General features: G+C 40.4%; 1 protein-coding gene across 1 annotated transcript in view; it reads right to left on the bottom strand.

The window, feature by feature from the left end:
• Window positions 1–840: 840 nt before the first annotated feature.
• LOC132824523 (eukaryotic translation initiation factor 3 subunit A-like) overlaps window positions 841–24268 on the bottom strand; it is a 50741-nt gene continuing 27313 nt past the window's right edge. The window contains exon 3 of the mRNA XM_060839159.1: window positions 841–2938. Coding sequence (XP_060695142.1) covers window positions 1549–2938 — 1390 coding nt within the window. The 3' untranslated portion in view covers window positions 841–1548. The remainder of the gene's footprint in view (window positions 2939–24268) is intronic.

A 24268-nucleotide genomic window follows, 5' to 3' on the forward strand; every position in this document is an offset into this window, starting at 1 on the left:
ACCATTGAATCAATGTGTGCAGTTTGATTTCATTGTCTTTAAGCGTTCAGGTTGACAAGTTGAATCAATGAGAGAAGCTCTATTCATTGAATTAAGACGTGCAGTGTGTATGATTGAATGAATGTGTGCAGCTTGATTGACTTAACAAGTGTGTTAAATTTAACTCTTTGATTAAATGAATAACGTTTGTTTCTTTGAAACAATGATTGTAGTTTGTTTCAATGAATCAATGCAGTTTGTTTCATTGTCTTAAAGCGTTCAGCTTGACACATAGAACATAGAACATAGAAGGATACAGCGCAGTACAGGCCCTTCGGCCCTCGATGTTGCGCCGACCGAATCCTACCTAACCTATACTAGCCCAATAACTTCCAAATGCCTATCCAATGCCCGCTTAAATGACCATAAAGAAGGAGAGTTCACCACTGATACGGGCAGGGCATTCCATGAACTCACAACCCGCTGTGTGAAGAATCTACCCCTAACATCTGTCCTATACCTACCACCCCTTAATTTAAAGCTATGTCCCCTAGTAACACCTGACTCCATTAGCGGTAAAAGGTTCTTAGTATCTACCCTATCTAAACCCCTAATCATCTTATACACTTCTATCAGATCTCCCCTAAACCTTCTCTTCTCCAATGAGAACAGCCCCAAGTGCCTCAGCCTTTCCTCATAAGATTTTCCTACCATTCCAGGCAACATCCTGGTAAACCTCCTCTGCACTCGTTCTAAAGCTTCCACATCCTTCCTATAGTATGGCGACCAAAACTGCACACAATACTCCAGATGAGGCCGCACCAGAGTCTTATACAACTGCATTTTTTTTTTGGTAAAATCTTTGATGAGGAAAACCTTTATTCTAAAGTTGGGAAGAAAATTAGGTCCAAATCAAGTTAATAATCCAAGTGAGAGGGGGTAGCAAACCTGACCAAAAATACTCCAAATTGCAAAAGGTTTAAATAGGGAGTATGCGACTTTAAAAATACACTCAATAATTCACAATGTATTATTTGTGAAAGTAGCAGACATACTGGCAAGACATGTACCGGTACCAAATAATTGGATGATAAAAGCCTTTAATCATGTCTCCATTATACAGCAAGGCTACTTTATCCATGTTAGCTGATCAAATTTGGAGAGAGACGTAGGCTGGTGTGTATTTCCTTTTCACATTACAGTTGCACTAGATGCTAACTGTATTCTGTTTACTATCAAAGTTGTCATAGCTCATTTAAGAAAACTGGGCAATCTTGAAAATTCAAGGTAGGCAGTTGTCATATTTAGGTTATCAAGTGAAATGTTGACAGAGTAAAGGCAAAGCTTTGACATGCAACAGATGTTTCATTTAGCAGGCTTCTATTATTTTAGCTGCATGATCGGCTTGTATTAAATTTGCTGTACTAAAATAGGTACATGCGTACAGTTTAACACGTCAATTTTACTGGTTACTTGCAAAAAATTTGATAGTTTGCCACAAAGTTACTGTTATTCAGATTCAAAAGAATTCAGCTAGTTGCCGTGGTAAATTGGACATGAAGATTAAATTTAGCGGCGAACAGTAGTCCAGCCTTCGTCATCAATGACATTTTTGATACGACGCGATGTCTCTTTGTCCTTATCAGTTTTCCAGATCGATTTGTCTTGGTCATTGTCCTTAAGTGGTGGACCTTTCACAGGAGTATCCTGCACCTCTTTAGCTTGGCTTTCACCTTGGCGTTCCTCACCACGTCGCCAGGTACCATCATCTCGATCACTTCGAATAGATGCAGCACGGCGCTCTGGTTCATCTTTACGAGTCCTGATGTCTCTGCGTTCACGCAAGTCTCTACGATCTCGATCACCATCCCTGTCGTCACGTCGTGGAATTTCTCTCCAGCTACTAGAATCTTCTGAGCCACCACCACGTCTCCAAGGACCATCATCTTTGTCTCTAAATGCAATACGGCGATCACGATCTTGATCTCGATCCAAATCACGATCTCTGTTATCTTCTGAAGACCTGGTGTCTCTGGGTGGGCCCCAGCTTTCTTCACGTGCTTTTTCCCTTTCTCTCCATCCACCACCTGGTTTATCAAGTGGTCTCCATGGGCCAGGCCTGGAATCGTCCACACGTCGAGGACCTCTGTCATCATCACGGCGGGAGCCTCTGTCATCATCCCGCCAAGACCCCCTGTCGTCATCACCTCGCCTGAACAACGGCCCACGATCATCGTCCCCTCTTCTAAACAATGGCTCCCTATCATCGTCTCGCCTAATTCGGTCATCCCCACGACGGAATGCTGGCCTATCATCATCAAAGCCACGGCCTTCCCCTCGACGCCACTCGGCATCAGTTCCTCCGCGTCTCCATTCGGATTCTCTTTCTATAATACGGGAATCCCTCCAACCATCTCGTTCAGAGTCTCTGTCACTCCAGCGCTGAGATTCCTTCCGGCGAAACTGATCTTCAGCATATTTCCTTTCTTCCTCTTTACGCCGTTCGCGTTCTTCAATTTCCATTTCTCGCTGGCGGCGTTTCCTTTCGGTTTCCTCCAATTTTCTTAGCTTTTCTTGGTATTCACGCTCTTCTGCTTCTCGTTTTTCACGTTCACAACGTTCCTTCTCTTCACGCTCCTTCTTAAGTTTTTCTTCTTCCAATCTCTGAGCTTCTTCCTCTTTTTGTATGTAGTAGAGCCTGCGTCTTTCCTCTTTACGTTGTTTTTTACGCTCTTCTAAACGCATCTTTCGTTCTTCATTCAGCCGGTCTTGGAAGTTCTTTAGTTTCTCCTCATAGACAGTGCGACGTGAAGCCATAAGCTTGGTGAGGAACTGGTCTTGATCCTCCATCATTCTTGACATTCGATTTTTATGCTCCAGTGCTTTCTCACGCTCCACCTTCATACTGGTTATCCTTTCTTCCTCTTGAAGTTCCCACGTTGAATGAATGAGAGAATCTCTACTCCTTGAATTAAGACGTGCAGTCTGTATCATTGAATGAATGTGCGCAGTTTGATATACTTAATGGGTGTTAACTTTGATTCATTGAATATATGAATAGCGCTTCTTTCATGGAAACAATGATTGAAGTTTGATTCAATGAATCAGTGGATCAATGCAGTGTCTTTCATTTTCTTAAAGCGTTAATGTTGACACGTTGAACGAATGACAGAAGATCTACTCACTGAATTAAGAAGTGCATTCTGTATGATTGAAAGAATGTGTGCAGTTTGACTTACTTAATAAGTGTGTTAACTTTGATTCATTGAATACATGAATAACGTTTGTTTCATTGAAACAATGATTGAAGTTCGATTCAATGAATAAATGAATGCAGTTTGCTTCGTTGTCTTAAAGCGTTCAGCTTGACACATTGAATGAATGAGAGAAGCTCTACTGATTGAATTGAGACGTGCAGTCTGAACCATTGAATCAATGTGTGTAGTTTGATTCACTAAATAAATGTGTGAAGTTTGATTCATTGTAACAACGAATAACGTTCGATTCATTGAATCAATTATTGTAGTTTGATTCAATGAATCAATGAAGAAATGCAGTGTTTTACATTGTCTTTAAGCGTTCAGGTTGACAAATTGAATGAATGAGAGAAGCTCTATTCAGTGAATTAAGTGCACAGTGTATTATTGAATTATATGAGCAGCTTGATTGACTTAACAAGTGTGTTAAGTTTAACTCGTTGATTAAATGAATAACGTTTGTTTCATTGAAACGATGATTGTAGTTTGATTCAATGAATCAATGAATCAATGCAGTTTGTTTCATTGTCTTAAAGCGTTCAGCTTGACGCACTGAATGAATGAGAGAAGCTCTACTCATTGAATTGAGACGTGCAGTCTGTACCACTGAATCAATGTGTGCCGTTTGATTTACTAATAAATGTCTAATTTTGTTTCATTGAAACAACGAATAACATTCGATTCGTTGAATCAATGATTGTAGTTTGATTCAATGAATCAATGAATTCAGTGTCTTTCATTGAATTAAAGCGTTCAGCTTGAAACGTTGAATGAATGGGCGAAGCTCCAATGATTGACTTAAGACTTGCAGTCTGTATCTTTGAATGAGTGTGTGCAATGTGATTTACTTAATACGTGTGTTAAGTTTGATTCCTTGACTAAATGAATAACGTATTTTTCATTGAAATAATGATTGAAGTTTGACAGAATGCATCAATGAATGCAGTGTCTTTCTTGGAATTAAAGTGTTCAACTTGACCCGTTGGATGAATGTGAGAAGCTCTACTCAGTGAATTAAGACTTGCAGTCTGTATCATTGAATGAATGTGTGCAGTTTGGTTTACTTAATAAGTGTGTTAACTTTGATTCATTGAATACATGAATAACGTTTGTTTCATTGAAACAAAGATTGAAGTTCGATTCAATGAATAAATAACTGCAGTTTGTTTCATTGTCTTAAAGCGTTCAGCTTGACACATTGAATTTTGATTGTTTTAAAGCGTTCATGTTGAAACATTGAATGAATCAGAGCAGCTCTACTCACCGAATTAAGACGTGCATTCTGAATGATTGAATGAATGTGTGCATTTTGACTGACATAATAAGTGTGTTAATGTTGACTCCTTGAATAAATGAATAACGTATGTTTCATTGAAACAATGATTGAAGTTTGATTCAATGAATCAATCAAAGCAGTTTGTTTCATTGTCTTAAAGCTTGACGCATTGAATGAATGAGAGAAGCTCTATTCTTATAATTAAGACGTGTAGTCTATACCATTGAATCAATGTGTGCAGATTGATTCTCTTCATAACTGTGTTGTTTGTTTCATTGAAACAACGAATAACGTTCGATTCATTGAATCATTGAAGTTTGTTTCATTGCCTTAAAGCGTTCAGCTTGACACATTGAATGAATGAGCGAAGCTCTACTCATTGAATTAAGACGTGCAGTCTGAACCATTGAATCAATGCGTGTAGAATGATTCACTAAATAAATGTATGTAAGTTGGTTTCATTGAAAGAACGAATAACGTTCGATTCATTGAATCAATGATTGTAGTTTGATTCAATGAATCAATGATAAAATGCAGTGTCTTTCTGAAAGCGTTCGTGTTGACACATTGAATGAATGAGAGAAGCTCTATTCATTGAATTAAGACGTGCAGTGTGTATGATTGAATGAATATGTGCAGCTGGATTGACTTAACAAGTGTGTTAAGTTTAATCTTTGATTAAATGAATAACGTTTGTTTCATTGAAATAATGATTGTAGTTTGATTCAATGAATCAATGAATGCCGTGTCTTTCATTGAATAAATGTGTTCAGCTTGACACGTTGAATGAATGAGAGAAGCTCTAGTCATTGAATTAAGACGTGCAGTCTGTATCATTGAATGAATGTGCGCAGTTTGATATACTTAGTAAGTGTGTTAACTTTGATTCATTGAATATATGAATAACGTTTCTTTCATTGAAACAATGATTGAAGTTTGATTCAATGAAACAACGAATGCAGTTTATTTCTTTGTATTAAAGCGTTCAGCTTGACGCATTGAATGAATTGAGAGAAGTTCTACTCATTGAATTAAGACGTGCAGTCAGTATCATTTAATGAATGTGTGCAGTTTGATTAATTAATAAGTGTGATAACTTTCATTCATTGAATATATGAATAACGTTGCTTTCATTGAAACAATGATTGCACTTTGATTCAATGAATCAATCAAAGCAGTTTGTTTCATTGTCTTAAAGCGTTCCGCTTGACGCATTGAATGAATGAGAGAAGCTCTAGTCTTATAATTAAGACGTGTAGTCTATACCATTGAATCAATGTGTGCAGATTGATTCTCTTCATAACTGTGCTAAGTGTGTTTCGTTGAAACAACGAATAACGTTCGATTCATTGAATCAATGTAGTTTGATTCAATGAGTCAATGATAAAATGCAGTGTCTTTCATTGTCTGAAAGCGTTCATGTTGACACATTGAATGAATGAGAGAAGCTCTATTCATTGAGTTAAGACGTGCAGTGTGTATGATTGAATGAATATGTGCAGCTGGATTGACTTAACAAGTGTGTTAAATTTAATCTTTGACTAAATGAATAACGTTTGTTTCATTGAAACAATGATTGTAGTTTGATTCAATGCATCAATGAATGCCGTGTCTTTCATTGAATAAATTTGTTCAGCTTGACACGTTGAATGAATGAGAGAAGCTCTAGTCATCGAATTAAGACGTGCAGTCTGTATCATTGAATGAATGTGCGCAGTTTGATATACTTAGTAAGTGTGTTAACTTTGATTCATTGAATATATGAATAACGATTCTTTCATTGAAACAATGATTGAAGTTTGATTCAATTAATCAACGAATGCAGTTTATTTCTTTGCATTAAAGCGTTCAGCTTGACGCAATGAATGAATTGAGAGAAGTTCTACTCATTGAATTAAGACGTGCAGTCAGTATCATTTAATGAATGTGTGCAGTTTGATTAATTAATAAGTGTGATAACTTTCATTCATTGAATATATGAATAACGTTGCTTTCATTGAAACAATGATTGCACTTTGATTCAATGAATCAATCAAAGCAGTTTGTTTCATTGTCTTACAGCGTTCCGCTTGACACATTGAATGAATGATAGAAACTCTGCTCATTGAATTCAGACGAGCAGTCTGAACCATTGAATCAATGAGTGTAGTTTGATTCACTAAATAAATGTGTTTGTTTCCTTGAAACAACGAATAACGTTCGATTAATTGATTCAATGATTGTAGTTTGATTCAATGAATCAATGAAAAAATGCGATGTCTTTCATTGTCTGAAAGCGTTCATGTTGATACATTGAATGAATGAGAGAAGCTCTATTCATTGAATTAAGACGTGCAGTGTGTATGATTGAATGAATATGTGCAGCTTGATTGACTTAACAAGTGTGTTAAGTTTAATCTCTGATTAAATGAATAACGTTTGTTTCATTGAAACAATGATTGTAATTTGCTTCAATGAATCAATGAATGCAGTGCCTTTCATTGAATTAATGTGTTCAGCTTGACAAGTTGAATGAATGAGAGAAACTCTAGTCATTGAATTATGACGTGCAGTCTGTATCATTGAATGAATATGCGCAGTTTGATATACTTAATAAGTGTGTTAACTTTGATTCATTGAATACATGAATAACGTTTCTTTCATTGAAACAATGATTGAAGCTTGATTCAATGAATCAACTAATGTAGTTTATAAAATACCATACAAGTGTGTTAAGTTTAACTCTTTGATTAAATGAATAACGTTTGTTTCTTTGAAACAATGACTGTAGTTTGATTCAATGAATCAATGCAGTTTGTTTCATTGTCTTAAAGCGTTCAGCTTGACACATTGAATGAATGCGAGAAGCTCTACTCATTGAATTGAGACGTGCAGTCTGTACCATTGTATTAATGTGTGCCGTTTGATTTACTAATAAATGTCTTAAGTTTGTTTCATTGAAACAACGAATAACATTCGATTCGTTGAATCAATGATTGTAGTTTGATTCAATGAATCAATGCATTCAGTGTCTTTCATTAAATTGAAGGGTTCAGCTTGTCACGTTGAATGAATGGGCGAAGCTGCACTGATTGACTTAAGATTTGCAGTCTGTATCATTGAATGAAAGTATGCAGTTTGGTTTGCTTAATACGTGCGTTAACTTTGATTCATTGAATACATGAATATCGTTTGTTTCATTGAAACAATGATTGAAGTTCGATTCAATGAATAAATGAATGCAGTTTGTTTCATTGTCTTAAAGCGTTCAGCTTGACACATTGATTGAATGTGATAAGCTCTACTCATTGAATTAAGACGTGCAGTATGTACCATTGAATCAATGCGTGCACTTTGATTCATTAAATAAACGTGTTGTTTGTTTCATTGAAACAACGAATAACGTTCGATTCATTGAATCAATGATTGTCGTTTGTCTCAATGAAGCAATGAAATAATGCAATGTCTTTCATTGTCTTAAAGCGGTCATGTTGAAACAATCAATGCATCTTGATTCACAAGGTATTCCACTAGCTCTGCTGTTCGACAGGGTTACTCGTCCATCGTCTCTGTCATTTACCTTTTTTTTCTAAACTCTGATTTGATTCGATTTAATTTATTAATATTGCCACATTTATCAATGCACTGTGGAAAGAAAACCTATTTTCCTTGCAGAATTCAAATAACTGTGGGGAAGAAGTTATCCTTGAACATATTGTTCTGTCTGTTTATGATTTTTTTATCACTTGACTGACGGAAGAGGTTTGAGGAGAGTTTAACCGGGGCGGGAGGGTGTTTAATGGTTTTGGCTGACTTTCTGCAGCAACAAGAAGTGTAAATCCAGTCAATGGATGGAAGGTCGGCTTGTGTCTGACCTGGCCTGTGTCCACAACTCTCTGTAGTTTCTTAAAGTCCTGGACAGAGCAGTAGTCGAGTACTTGATACATTTCTGTTTAAGTACATGAGTTTCATTCCCTCTTACTTCCTTTCATCTACTTTTACAGGACCACACACATGTATGTACGTGGGACTGAAATTGATGTTCACTTTTTTTCAATTTAGGTACCTGTCCACAAGAAATCTTCTGTAACACATAAGTCACAGAGTGTGCCTGAACAGTTTATTTTACTGAAGGTGCACGGTGGATCCACCCGAGCTTCTGAACAACACTCAGAATTCTGCATTTGGAATCGGCTCCTACATGTTTACATTTTAAACTGAATGATGTGCAAATCATTTTTTTTAAAAACTTGCATGAATACACATTGAATGTAAAGAATCAGTGTCATTTAACTGCAATTATCTTTTTCTATGTTATATGTTGATAATTGAAGACAATTAGAGCAGTTTTTCCGGGGTTGGCAATGATATTTTGTTACTTTACCTCTACCTCCGTGCATCCAAAATTTTGATTCAACCTCCAGGGTCTGCTCCTCATTCTCCATCATATTTGCAGATGATTGGGGTTCACGCTTGACCAGATTTACAACGATCCCATCTTCCTTATCTTTCATTATGCTTTTACAGTCATAATTTGCCTCTGCCTGGAAATCACATTTTAACATCATGTATAATCAATGCCAAGGATCATCGTCCCTTTATAATTGCACTGCATCTGTCCTCAAATGAATCATAAAGAAAACGTCTCTCTACATTTCCCAAAACCTCTTTTTCCTATCATAACAATTGATTTATATCTGCCCTTTTTTGATATTTAACAGCTATACTGATTTTTTTCCCTCCTCATAAATTAATACTGGGACCCATTGCAGAGATTTACTTCACTTTTCAGAAGGTTGAAATGGCCTCAGAGGGAGAGAGGTGCACACACAAACACACAAAGACAAACACACACACACACACACACACACACACACACACACACACACACACACACACACACAGGGACGGAATAGGGAATGAAAAGAAAAGAGTGGTTAAGATTTTAGTACTTCCTTATCATGTGGAGTCATCCAATTTTCTGGCCATTTTATCCAGCTGTGTTGACTGTTCTGGTGAGACTCATGGCAGCATGTGCTGTAAATTCACCCTTCTAAATGTTAGATTCTTTGATTGTTATGACTGGTTTCCTAGATTCCATCTGTTGTTCATAATCTGACTATTTCTGTTCAAGCTAGAAATTAGTAAGTTTTAAGTTTACAGTTTACATCACAATTATTTTAACTACTAGATGTTCGTATTAGATTACTTACAGTATCGAAACAGGCCCTTCGGCCCAACAAGTCCACACCGACCCGCCGAAGCGCAACCCACCCATACCCCTACATTTACCCCTTACCTAACACTACAGCATGGCCAATTCACCTGACCTGCACATCTTTGTGACTGTGGGAGGAAACCGGAGCACCCGGAGGAAACCCACGCAGACACGGGGAGAATGTACAACTCCACACAGTCAGTCGCCTGACGGGAATTGAACCCAGGTCCCTGGCGCTGTGAGAGCAGTGCTAACCACTGTGCCACCGTACCTCCCTAGGTATATCACTGTCATAGCAACAGCACAGAATGCTTGTAAACTTGTACAGAAAAGAGCGTTCATTAACATGAATTCATTATTCTGTTATCCTTCAGGCAGTGAATTTCGTGGCTATTATGATCTAGTCCCAGGGAAAGTGTGGCATCACTACATTGAACACTGAGAAATGTCAGAGGATGGCTTGCTCAATATTGATGGGTTGCTACAATCTCCAGCATCTGCAGACCTCACTTTTTACTCGGGTTGCTACAATTTCAAAGGTACTGATATGGAATGTTGCATCCCGGGGAAAGTTACTCAAATTGCAGAGCTGCTGCAAAAAATTAAGGTACCCGAAAAGCAACAGAATTTGGGACAATTACAGTCAGGGTCATTGTTGGAGTCAGTGGCTCAGGAGGAAGTATTGGTTGAAAAGACAATGGACCAGGTGTGAGTTGGAGAAGGTTTGGAGACACAGAGACTTACAGCACAGGGGAAGAATATGCATGTTGTCCTCCTGAATCCTCATCCAGTTTTCCAGCATTAAGTCCTGGCATTACAAGTACTATATATATTTAAAGCGTTCTATGGTATCAGGGGATCTGCTTCCAATACCCTTACAGGAAGTAAGTTCCACATTGTCGCAACACTTCCGGTGTAAAACTAAAACCCCTGTTTCTTTGCATCTGTGCCCTGGTCGTTGACCTGTCCACAAAGGGGAAAACGTGCTTCCTTCTGATGCTATCTATGCCCCTTAAATTAGTATATATTTAAACGGTGCCCCTTATCAATCTCAACTGCTGCAAATAAAACAACCCCCGTCCAAACAATTTCACTTCATACCTAAAAAAGTGCAACCTTAGAGTAATCCTGAAAACTCTCTTTCGGGTAATGAAAATACTCCCTATAATATGGATTCCAGAACTGCACGCAACATTCTAGCTGTGGCCTAGTCAACATTTCATACAGTGTCAACATATTTTCCCTGCTCTTAAACTCTATGTCTTGGCTTCCAAAAGCAAAGACTTCCTGATACCTACTTAACTAATTCATCGACCTCCCCTGCTACCCTAAGATCTTCATGTGCACCAAGATCCCTCTGATTCTCAGTGCTTCCCAGGTTTCTACCATTCATAATGCATCACTTGTGTTTTGTGTCCTGCCAAGTGCATCAGTTCACATTCATGGATTGAAACCCCATTTCCAACAATTTTTGTCTTACCAGTGAACTTTTCCAGGTAATCCCCTGATATGCAGAGTTCACAGCATCTTCCAGTACCATCTTTTATCTGTCATGGAACAGGTTGACAGTGTAATCTCCATACATCCTTCTTCAATGCATCCCACTGCTCTGACATGGATTTATTTAAGTCTGCTCGCTGCCCAATCACACGCGATCCTATTTAAAACGGCTCCCCCCCCCCAACCCCGGTTTAGACCTTTGATTTCACCTTCTCCTTGTCTTTTTCCATGTTAATCTTGAGTTATGATTACTGCCTGAAAAATGTCTCCTCATTGAGAGATCAACCCAGCTTCATTACCTAAAAGTAAATCCAGGATCGCTGTCAAAAGTGGGGGGTGGGGGGTGGGCGGGGGTGGAGTTAAAGGAACAGTCTGGGACTAGCCAGGTGAAACTATGAACTGTTGTGTCGTAAAGACAGAAAAGTAAGCCTCCTGTTTATCCAGCAGAAAGCAACAGAAGGATAAACGGTTACAATAGCTACCAAAAGTTCCAGAATCAGAGTTAAAAAAAGAAACACCCAGGATAAGTTAAGGAATATTGGGTTGGGAGAACTATACCAATCAGAATGGCGAAAAAGTGGAATATAATAAATGACATCCAACCTGAACATTTGGGGGGAGGCTCTGGGAAATCTTCGAGGGTCATTTGACAGAAAATGATTTGCTGTTCTCAGTGAGAATGGGTCATGACCACTGTGGGTTTAAGGAATGCTCAGGTTGATTGGATATTTTACAGTCGAGTGGATAGCCACGGTCAGAGAGGAAAGTCATCCTCAGTGTGGAGCTCTGTACTCATTCAGAAACAAAACTACTTGCAGGTGGGACAGGGGAAGCGGAATGAAGAATATCATGAAAAATCCAATGTTTAACGAAGTTAAAAATCACACAACACCAGGTTTAATTGGAAGCACACTAGCTTTCGGAGCGATGTTCCTTCATCAGGTGATAGCGGAGCACTCAATCCTAACGCAGAATTTATAGCAAAAATTTACAGTGTGATGTAACTGAAATTATGCATTAAAATATTGATTGTCTGATAAGCCTTTCATTCGTTAGAATTCAGTGACAGTTTCACGTCTTTCATGTGTAAATCACAAAAGCATTTTTTTAAAAGTTGCATTCTCGGGTTAGCTGTTAGCAATGGTGATAGCTAGACAATATGTTGAAAGTGTTGGCCCCCTGTGTTCTCTGACTGTGTTATGATGGTTGGATTGATTCTAATCTAAAAAGTGAGATAACGGAGTTTTACATAAATTCATGCAGTTTTTGAGCTCAGAGTTCTCCATGAATGCATGCAGTTTTGAGCAAAGTACAATGTAACCCTGAAAGTACAAATTCACCCCACAAAATATATGTGTGCATGTGGCTCTTTGTCTGTGTGTGTGTGTGTGTCTGTCTGTCTGTCTGGGTTGGGGGTTGTGAGTGTGAGAATGTTTGCGAGTGTGTGAGTGTGTGTGCGTGTGTGTGTGTGTAGTGAGTGCAGAGTATCTTAAGTCCGTGAGGCGATGCAAGTGTGAGTGTTGGAGTGTGTGTGTCTGTAAGGGTGTGTGTGTCAACAGACAGGAGGGTTCCCTCCCAGTTGGGGAACACTTCAGTGGACCAGGATATTCAGCCTCGGACCTTCGAGTGACCATCCTCCAAGGTGGACTTCGGGACAGGCAGCAGAGGAAAGTGGCCGAGCAGAGGCTGATAGCTAAGTTCGGTACCTCTATGGAGGGCCTCAACCGGGACCTTGGATTCGTGTTACATTACAGGTGACCACCATTGCACAATATTCACACACACACACAGACGCTCCTACACATACACAAGCACTCACACACACACACACACACACACACACGCGCACACACACACTCACACACACAGGCACACAGATGCGCACACAGACACACACTCACACACATTCTCACACTCACAACCCCCAACCCAGACAGACACACACACAGACAGCCAATGACCCACATGCACACATATATTTTGTTGGATGAACTTGCAGGGTTGCATTATACTTTGCTCAAAAACTGCCAGCATTCATGTAGAACTCTGAGCTCAAAAACTGCCTGAATTTATGTACAACTCCATTATCTCAGTTTTTAGATTAGAATCAATCTAAACATCATGGCATAGACAGAGAACACAGGTCAACATCTTCAACATATTGTCTAGCTATCACCAATGTTAACAGCTAACCCGAAAATGTAACTTTAAAAAAAGGGTTTTGTGATTTACACATGAAAGAAGTGAAACTATCACTGTATTCTAACAGATGAAAGGCTTATCAGACAATAAATTTTTCAATGTATAATTTCAGTTACATCACACTGTAAATTTTTGCTATAAATTGTGTGTGTTAGGATTAAACCCTCCACTACCACCTGATGAAGGAGCGGCGCTCCAAAAGCTAGTGTGCTTCCAATTAAACATTTTGGAATATAACCTGGTGTTCTGTGATTTTTAACTTTGTACACCCCAGTCCAACACCAGCATCTCCAAATCAATGTTTAACAATTTAGAGGCAACTGTATATTCATTTTAAATTCCATATAGATTCTGCTGCCAGTTAAGACAGCTCAAAGCACGGCGCTCAATGCTGCCTCGATTAAAATATTGAAGATGGCAGAGGAGCAGATGAGCTGAGACCGGATGGGAGCTGGGCGATAATGATGATGTGGAAGGATAGTGTGTGCATCTCATAACACTCTGTCAGTCTGACAGAGAAACACAGAGAGACACAGAAAAAATCTCCTCTTGAATTGTCTTCCAACTAACATTTTCAACTGTTTCAACTGGCAGTGTAAGGAGGATGTGTTCATCCTTTTGGGCCCATTAACCGCGTTAATACACACGCAGGGATCCTCAAACCAACAGGAACGGGCTCATTGTGGTGAATTGACCAGCAGTGGAGTGTGAGTCATTGAAAACAGTGGGCAGTAAAGTCTGATCAAATGACATTTACACTGAGCCGTGCACCATCAGCTCCACAATGATATCTTGCCTCACGTCTCCCAGTCAGCAATGCCTTTGACTACACTGCACCGCTTCTCCACTTATTCTCGACTGCTTGCAGGTATCGAATTAGAACCTGCAACATTGAGAAATGAATTTCTGGTACATGGAGGATTTTCAATGTGATAATATTCACGTTTGGGCATGAAATAACCCGGAGGTGGAGGGGGTGATTCCTCAGCATGGAGGTACAGGCATGAAACCCTGAGAGATGGACTTTCAGAAACTCTTTGAGTAGTGAAATCAAAGGAGAATGAAGAATGGTGAACTGTCCGATTGAGCAGAGACAGTCAAGACAGCTTCCCATTCTTTAAGAGGACAGAACATTAACTTTGATGTTCTCGAGACATGAACTGATCTGAGGCATTGAAATAATTCTTGTTCCCGAACATGAGGAAGACAAACCTTATCTGGACTCCAGGACACTGAAAAATCTCGGGACCACACAAGAGATTAAGAGTCTCGAAGGGAGATAGTCCCAGTGACATGGATGTATCTGTCGTGGATGAGATCAGACTGTTCCCATGTCAAAATAATAAATGCCCCACACATTTTTTTGAAACATCCAGCTGATCGAGGACACTTGTCGCTCTGGGAAGGACAGATTGAATTTGGAGGTCACAGCCTGCTTTAGACGGTCGGTCAAGCTATTGGTTTGGACGTTTTAGCATATTCGACTGTTACAAGACTTCCAATTCGGAACTAGCGACATTGGACGAAAACCGAGACATTTGCAACTCAAAAATGTGAAATATTGGAGGTAGGTTTACCATCGTAGTATTCGCGTGCATGTGCTGCCAATGTCCTTCTGAATAAAACAGAACAATCACTGGACTGACTCTGACAGGACCCGGGTGTGTGTTTCATGTCCAACGGAGAACGTGCTTTCGTTCTGATGATATTATATAAGTCTTCATTTCTTGACTGGGAATTGCATCCATGTCTGGGCGATGCAAACTCAGATTCCTTCGTGGGGACCCGCAGCCCTTGCAAGCTGACTTGTACACACTGTCGTTACTGTTCGTCACAACATAACCACCTTTGGCAGCAATATTTCTCTCTCCAAGTTTCCAAATAGTTCGCATGGGTTTTATATTGATGAAAACAAACTGTGATAATCTGATTCTGTTCAGCAAATGCACAGCTGATGCGAACAAAGGCTCGTTTTGAGCCGCTCGTTTGCAGTGAAGTGGCGGCGCCAATAAAACGTGTCTCTCATCTCGTCTAATTCTGCATCCTGAGCTAGAAATGATCAGAGTTCTCTCGCTGAGTTTGTGCAGCGTCTTGCTTGGACGACACCATGACACCTTTTTCACTGCGGTGGATCATGAAATCGCGTCGTAACTGTGAATAAAACGATGGAAACTTCCAGCAGAGAACGAGGCGACCCTGAAGCAGGCAACTGAGGACAAATGTGTCTCTTTTGCCAGTGAAAGACACTGCTTCACAAAGTGGAAGCTTCGAAGTGAAGCAGTGTCGGTGATTATCCTTGCTGCTCGTTCACCTTTTTAATTCTGATTCCATGGAAATCCATGATATTAAATATTGACATGCTGCCAAAACTTAGCATGACGCTGTGCAAGTGTCGTTATGCATAACGCGTCTGATTTCGGGTTAGAAATGGTAGGTTTGAGTCAGATCTGGCTCGAAAGTAATGCTTCTCTCTGACTGTGGTCCATGTTGACGCTCCCCTCTGAAGTCCTGTCGGGACGACGTCTCTGTGTTTTTGAATGTAAAGCTTTTTTTGCATTTGTTCTATTGTCCATTTCAAATTCCAGCTCACAACAGACACTTCTGTCACTCTCGAGGTATCTGCCTGTCTGTCTCCCTCTGTGGATTGAAATGAGTACGAGTTCGTCAAAAGAGGTACAATACGTTTCGAAAATGTCAATCTTCTGTCCCAATGTTGTGTCATATAAGAACACAGGACAACCGCATTGACATTTGCCCTGGAAACATCAGAACACACCAAGCTTCGGGCCAAAGCTGGAAACTGCGACTAGAATAGATGGCTCTCTGATGAGCCGCAATGCACAATGGGCAGAATGGCCCTTTGCCCACTCTGTAAATCTTCGAAGACAAGTTGAAAATAATCTGCAACGAAAATATTCAGAAACTAAAAGATAAAGAGTGTTTTATTGAGAACAATTATGATAGTATCTATCGCGTTGTATTGTTGTTTATTTGTGAAAATTCAGTACTCTCACCACCGCGACCCAGATACTATTCCCACTCATGGAAGACTGTTTTGTTCAGCAAACATATCGGCGTACCAGTACTTCGGGCTGACTTTCCAATGCGAACAGGTCATTGGTTTTGTCCAAAACGTTTTGAAGATTAACATAAAACAAAGAGCTGCAGTTGCTGGAAATCTGAGCCAAAAACGAAAATTGTTGATGAACTCAGCAAACCTAGCAACAGAAACGTCAACTTTCCTGATCCTCGGATGCTGCCTGTCCTATTGTGCTTTTCCAAAATCAGGCTGATATAAACTCTGGTTTCCAGCATCTAAAGTCTTCACTTTTGCCTATTTCCTTCAGTGCCGCTGGTTCCAAATTCAGGACCTCCATCTCTCGCGGTTTCATGTCTGCACCTCCATGCTGTACCCCCTACACCTCTGGGGTAATTAGGGACTTGAAATGAATCTTAACGCATTGAAATATATCTATGTCCCAGTGAACCTTATCACATTGAAATATATCTATGTCCCAGAAATGCATTTCTAAATGTTGCAAGTTCTAATTCGATACCTGCAAGCGGTCGGGAATAAACTGAGAAGTACAGCAGAGGAGTGAATTAAAATTCAATGCATTGATAACTGGGAGACATGAGGTAGCATGTAAGTGTGGTGGTGCAAGACTCAGTGTCAGTGATAATGGGTCAGCCTTTACTGCCCACTGTTTGCAATCACTCACACACCACTGCTGTTCCACTCACCACAATGAGCCTGTTCGTCTTGGTTTGAGGATCCCTGCGTGTGTATTAACGTAGGTAACAGACCCGGCAGGATGAACGTGTTCTCTTTATTCTGTCAGTTTAAACAAACAAAAATTTGTTAGAAGCCAATGCAAGAGTAGATATTTTGCATTCTATGCCCTTTTACTGGAGTATGTTCTGGCGTGAAATGTCTGCTTTTGCAAAAGCGCAGATTGATTGCAATTCGTACTGAGCAACATTGATACAGAAAAAAAAAATTGGAATTCCTGAGATCTAGTGATGAAGGTATTGCACGTATGGACGATGAAAATCGCTTTTAGCGTGGTGTGGTGGCTTAGCTGGTTAAAGCACCTCCCATCACAGTGGTGCGTGTTCATTGCATTCAAAGCTCGTTATTTCTCACAAGTACAGAGTTGCCGATCACGGAACTCAGCGTTCTGTTTGAGATCCAGCCTGTTCTGATTGGCGTTCCGCTTTTTTTTCCTGGTTCAGTTCCAGTAATGTATGTTGTACTTTCGAACGACAATTTTATACTGGAGATTCTTCCCGCTGTTCTCCTCCTCCTATTCCACTTCCTAAAGAAGTTAGGCAGGAGATATTGCAGAATTGCCGGGGAATGTTGTGGTAATAGTATAGAAACCATCAGCTGATCACCTTCATTCTCTGCTGTCGCCATTCATTTGTTGTATACAAACAGTAAATACATCCTAGTTCTCCTTTAGCTGTCATGTAATAACATTTTTAAATTATTGGTTAAGGAATTCAACTTTAACTTCGAAAGGATCATGATATTTTGAGGAAGAAATTGCTCCTTGCCTCAGTTCTAATTGACCAGAGACATTATTCAGAGAATGTGAGCCTACTTCGTCTGACTCCAGGCGGGGGCCAGAAAGCCTCTAAGCAGTTCAACTCTCAAACTGTCTCTGAATATCTGGCTTTTCAAAGAACAGAAATGTGAAATGAACGATATGCATAAGCAGAGAATCTGAGAATGTAAAAGAGGCACAGGAGGATACACAGGGACAAATAGGCAAAAACAAATACACATATTGAGATGGACCACTGATAGAAACAATTCTCCATTCGACGTGACTGCCAAATAACAGAAAGGAAAATGAAACGGTAACAATTTAAACACAGCCTTCCATCAGCTCAGGGAAATGGAAGCAGCATTACTGCTGATTAAGTCCTTTTAAGTTTGTAACTTCGACGGTTGTAAGCTCAAGAGAGATTTTGATAAATATCGTGATTCGACAGGTGTAACTGATCATTTTCCCAACATTATAATTTAGAAATTTTTAACTAACCTGCTTCTGTCCATCTTAAAAAAAATGTTTCTCTCATCAGATGTTTCACAGACTAGTCAAGGAACAGCCTGACATAGTCATACTCACAGAATTATCACTTACAGACAATGAACAGACACTACAATCACCTTCCCTAGATATTGAGATTGTGGTGATGGAAAAGCACAACAGGTCAGGAAGCATCCGAGGAGCAGGAGAATCGGCGTTTCGAGCTTATCCCTTCATCAGCCTGACCTGCCGTGCTTTGCAAGCACCACACTCTCGAATCTCATCACCAGTATCTGCAGTCTTCACTTTCTCCTAAAATCTCTGGAAATGTCCTGTCCCACCAGCAGGAGAGACCAGGGAGACGTCATGGCACAGTGGTGTACACACAGGAACCTTTTGGCCTGGAAGTACTCAGCATTAACTTTGAACATCAGGAAGTCTCATGGCTCCTGCTGATTACCATGTACCATGCTCCCTCCGCTGATGAGTGCTCCTCCGTGTTGAGCAATACTTGAAGGAATCACTGAGGCAGTAAAATGGTGTCAAGTGTACACTGGGTATAGGATTTCAATGCCCTCCACAAAGAGAAGCTCAACTGCTGAGCTGGTTGGGTCCTCAAGGACATAGCTGTTTAACTAGGTTTGCAGCAGGAGGTAAGCGAACCAGAAAGAGAGATAAACATATTAGATCTTATAATTAGGAATCTCCCAGCTGCAAATGAATCTGTCCATGACAGTTTCGGTAAGAGCGATCGTCATACAGTTCTTTTGGAGACAAAGCCTCGCCTTAAATTTGAGAGTACCATCCGTTATGTTGAGTGGTATTATCACCTTGCTAAATGGGACAGACTTTGAACAGATGTAGGAACTCAAACTGGATATGTCTGAGGCATTGTTGGATACCAACAGCAGCAGAAACGTACTCTAGCACAATCTGTAATCTCATGGGTTTGTGAATCCCGCATTAACGCGTCACAATGGACAGGAAAGGAAGTCATGCCATGGGCAGCACCAGGCCGACCGAAAAATGAAGTGCCAATCTAGTGAAGCTACCAAACATGACTAATTGCATATCAAACAGCATCAGCAGCAAGTGATAGAGCTAAGCAATCCCACAACCAATGGATCAGATCTGAGCTCTGCAGTTCTGCAAAACTCAGTCGTGAATGTTAATGGACAATTAAACAACTCACTGGAGGAAGCATCACATATATCCCCACCCTCACTGATGCAGGGGCCTCACACATCCGGGCAAAAGATAAGATGACAGCATTTGTGGCACTTTACAGCCAGTTGCAAAGTGAATCATCCACCTCAGCGTTCTCCAGTGGTTTCTAACATCACAGATGTGAGCTTGAAGCCAGTTCGATTTAGTTCGAATATTAAGAAATGGTTAAATAATGCAAAGGCTATCGGCTCTGCCAACATTCTGACAATAATACTGATAGCTTATGCTCCAGAACATGCCATCCACCAAGCCACGTACTGCTCCAGCACTAGCGTCTACCGACAATGTGGAACATTGCCCAGGGATGTTCAACACAAAAAAACACACAGCAATCCAACTCAGGAAATTTCCCTCTATCAGTCCACATCCAATCTGCAGTAAAGTGATGGAAGTATTCATTAACAGGGCTATCAAGCAGCAGCTGCTCAGCAACAGCGAGCTGAGCGACACTCATATTCGGCTCCACCGGGGGCAACTCTGCTCCTGCTTGTATTACAGGCCTGATTCACAACCTGACAACCAGCTTCATCTCAGCTTCTACACCGAAACTCTCATCCATCTCTGTGTTGTCTCCAAACTTAATGATCCAAACACACTCCTGGCCAGCCTCCCAAATTCAATCTCCCTATAATCTCAAGAAAATCTCACACTCTGTCGCCCACGTGCTCACTTCTGCACAAACATGTCCATCCATCACAAAACTCCTATTCATTCGCAACAGCAATTTAAAATTCGCACTCTTGATTTAATTCCTGGCTGTACCCATCCCTCGCTCTCTGCACCACACTCCCTTTGAGACATTGACAACCCATTTTCTTCGAGACTCCCAACAATGTGTTAATTCAGTACTTCACCTGTTTGGCTGATTCTACTGTTGCTCAAGCAACATGGTCTGGAATTCGCATCCAAAACCTCTCAGGTCTGCTTTCCATCTTTAAGACAAGCTCCTGTGTGTCATAGATAAGTATGTACCTGTCAGGCAGGGAGGAAGCTGTAGAGCGCGGGAGCCGTGGTTTACAAAGGAAGTGGAATCTCTGGTCAAGAGGAAGAAGAAGGCTTATGTTAGGATGAGATGTGAAGACTCAGTTAGGGCGCTTGAGGGTTACAAGGTAGACAGGAAAGAACTAAAGAGAGAGCTCAGAAGAACCAGGAGAAGACATGAGAAGTTGTTGGTGGATAGGATCAGGGTAAATCCTAAGGCTTTCTATAAGTATTTAAGGAATAAAAGAGTGACGTGAGTAAGATTTGGGCCAATCAAGGATAGTATTGGGAAGTTATGTGTGGATTCAGAGGAGATAGAGCAAGCACTAAATGAATATTTTTCGACAGTATTCACTCTAGAAAACGACAAGGCTGTCGTGGAGAATGCTGAGATACAAGCAACTAGACTAGGTGGGATTGAGGTTCGCAAGGAAGTGGTATTAGAAATCCTGCAGAGTGTGAAAATAGGTAAGACCCCTGGGCTGGATGGGATTGATTCTAGGATCCTTTGAGAAACCAGGGAAGAGATTTCTGAGCATTTGGCATTGATCTTTAAATTGTCATGTTCTACAGGATAAGTGACAGAAGACTGCAGGATAGCAAATGTGGTTCCCTCGTTTAAGAAGGGGATTACAGAAAACCCTACTAATAATAGAACAGTGAGCCTTACTTCAGTTGTTGGTAAAGTGTTGGAAAAGGTGAGAAGAGATAGGATTTATAATAATTTAGAAAAGAATAATTTCATTAGGAATAGTCAGCACAGTTTTGAGAAGGGTAGGTCGTGTCTCACAAAACTTATTGAGTTCTTTGAGAAGTTGACCAAACAGGTATATGAGAGTAAATCGGTTGATATGGTTTGTATGGATTTCAGCAAGCCGTTCGATAAGGTTTCTCACAGTAGGCTATCATATAAAATGCGGAGGGATGTGATTTAGCTGTTTGGATCAGTAACTGACTTGCTGAAAGAAGACAGAGGGTGGTGGTTGATTGGAAACGTTCATCCTGGAGTCCAGTGACTAGTGATGTAGCGCAAGGGTCGGTGTTGGGTCCGCTGCTGTTTGTAATTTCTATATACGACATAGATGAAGGTGTAGAAGGGTGGGTTAGTAATTTTGCAGAAGACACTAAGGTCGGTGGAGTTGTGGATAGCGACGAAGGATATAGTAGGTTACGAAGAGACATAGATATGCTACAGAGATGGGTTGAGAGGTGGCAAATGGAGTTGAACACAGACAAGTGTGAGGTGATTCACTTTAGTTTGAGTCATCAGAATGCAAAGTACTGGGCTAATGGAAAGATTCTTGGTAGTGTAGATGAGCAGAGAGATCTCGTTGTCCAAGTACACAGATCATTGAAGGCTGCGACCCAGGTTGACAGGGTTTTTAAGAAGGCATGCAGTGTTTTATTTTATATTAATAGAAGGATCGAGTTCTGGAACCATGAGGTTATGCTACAGGTGTACAGAACTCTGGTGCGGCCGCACTTGGAGTAATGTGTATAATTCTGGTCACCACATTATAAGAAGGATGTGGAAGCTTTGGAAAGAGTGCAAACGAGATTTACTCGGATGTTGCCTGGTATATACGGAAGGTCTTACGATGAAAGGCTGAAGGACTTGAGGCTGTTTTCGTTGGAGAGAACAAGGGTGAGAGGTGACTTAATAGAGACATTTAAGATAATCAGAGGGTTAGATAGAGTGGACAGGGACAGCCTTTTTCCAAGTATGGTGATGGCGAGCACGAGGGGCCTTAGCTTTAACGTGAGTGGTGATAGATATAGGACAGATGTCAGAAGTAGTTTCTTTACTCATGGTATAGTAAGGGTATGGAATGCTTTGCCTGCAACGGTAGTAGTTTCGCCAACTTTAAATAAATTTCAGTCGTCATTGGACAAGCATATGGAAGTACATGGAATAATGTAGGTTAGATGGACTTCAGGTTGGTATGACTGGTCAAAGCAAAACATCGAGGGCCGAAGGGCCTGTACTACGATGTAATTTTCTATGTTCTATGTCTGCCAGTTTTCAGCTCTCATAAAAATAGAAACATGCCCACAAAGACAAACTGACACACACATTCACACACGCCTAAAGGCAAACACGAAAAAAAAATGAAACTTTGCTGAATAGTAGTTGAAGCAACAGTTAATTTCATGACAAAAGCAAAATTGAGATTGTTTCAATTGTTATTCTGCCTCTGAAGTGGTAAAGATGACTGGTGGTTTTCAGCTCTCATATGTTGCTGCAGAGAAGAACAATTAAAGAGATGGAGTAATGGCTATGGCTTCTCTGACAGGTTGCATTTTCTCTCTGTCTGATCTGAAACGTACAGTAATGTTACCCGAACACCAACCTAGTCCATGTAAGGTCTCGTCGAACATTCCCCTGATTGCACGACTCCATCCTTGTTATCTGCTCCATTTAAGAATGATTCATAATTTAAAATTTGAAGGTATGTGTATATGTTACTGCATAATCTTTGTACACTAAATTCATGTTTTTGTAGTAGCTGTGTTAAAATGAGAATGATGTTTGCTAAACTTGAATCCTTATTTTTATTTTATCATCCTTCAGCTACACCCCAATACATTCTCCTCAGGTTCTTACATGTTTCTATGTGAACATCTCTCATTCTCAGACCTGACGTGCTCTCACCTTGTACAGGCCGTGAGGAGCATGGATACGGGAAACAGCCAAGGTATTTTACCGAAGCTGGAGGAGTCCAAACCAGAGAGTAAAGATTTAAGGTGAGAGAGGAAAGATTAAGAAAAGGTAGCTGAGGAGTAACTTTTTCATACAGAGGATAGTGTGTGTATGGAACGAGCTGGCAGCGAAAGTGGTAGCGGCTGGTACAATTACAACATTTAAAAGGCAACGGATGGGTATATGAATAATAAGGGTTTAGAGGATCATGGGTCTAATGCTGGCGAATGGTACTACATTAGATTGGAATACCTAGTCGGCACAGATGATCTGGACTGAAGGATCTGTTTCCGTGCTGTATGACACTACGATTCCATCAATCCTTCATTCTAGCAAGGGGTAAAGTGAAACATCTGTGAAAATCTTCTAAAACAATTGCATGTTTTTCTTTCAGTTTAGGGGTTCATTGCCACACTCAATATATCCTCTGTAGTATCCGCATTGTCTTGTACAAATGCAATAATACATCCCAATCTTTATAGCCAATAGCCTTTGCATAAAAACAGCAAGATTCGATAACCTTTTCTAATCATTGGCTGAAGCTGCTGACAACGTTTATGTGACTCTTGTACCGGGATGCACAAATCCTTCTGTACCAATGAGTTCTGTGATATTCTCTCAAATTAAGTAGGTCACTGTTATTTTCTCTGTTCAACATAACACTGACTTCCCTGGCACACATTATACTGTTTTCTGCCAAAGATTTGCTCACGCATGTCCTCTGTCTGAATCCAAATGCAGAGTCTCCATGCCCAGTTAAATGACTATCTTGGTGAATGAGCTAATTAAGCTGCAAAGCATTCGGTCCCCTCACCCAAGTCATTGGTATAGATTGTCAATTGTTGATACTGTCACACTGATCCCTGAGGAACTCCACCCAGTTAAAACTTTACAACCTGAATATAAACA

The sequence above is a fragment of the Hemiscyllium ocellatum genome, chromosome 18, assembly GCF_020745735.1.
Source record: "Hemiscyllium ocellatum isolate sHemOce1 chromosome 18, sHemOce1.pat.X.cur, whole genome shotgun sequence".
Lineage (NCBI taxonomy): Eukaryota > Metazoa > Chordata > Chondrichthyes > Orectolobiformes > Hemiscylliidae > Hemiscyllium > Hemiscyllium ocellatum.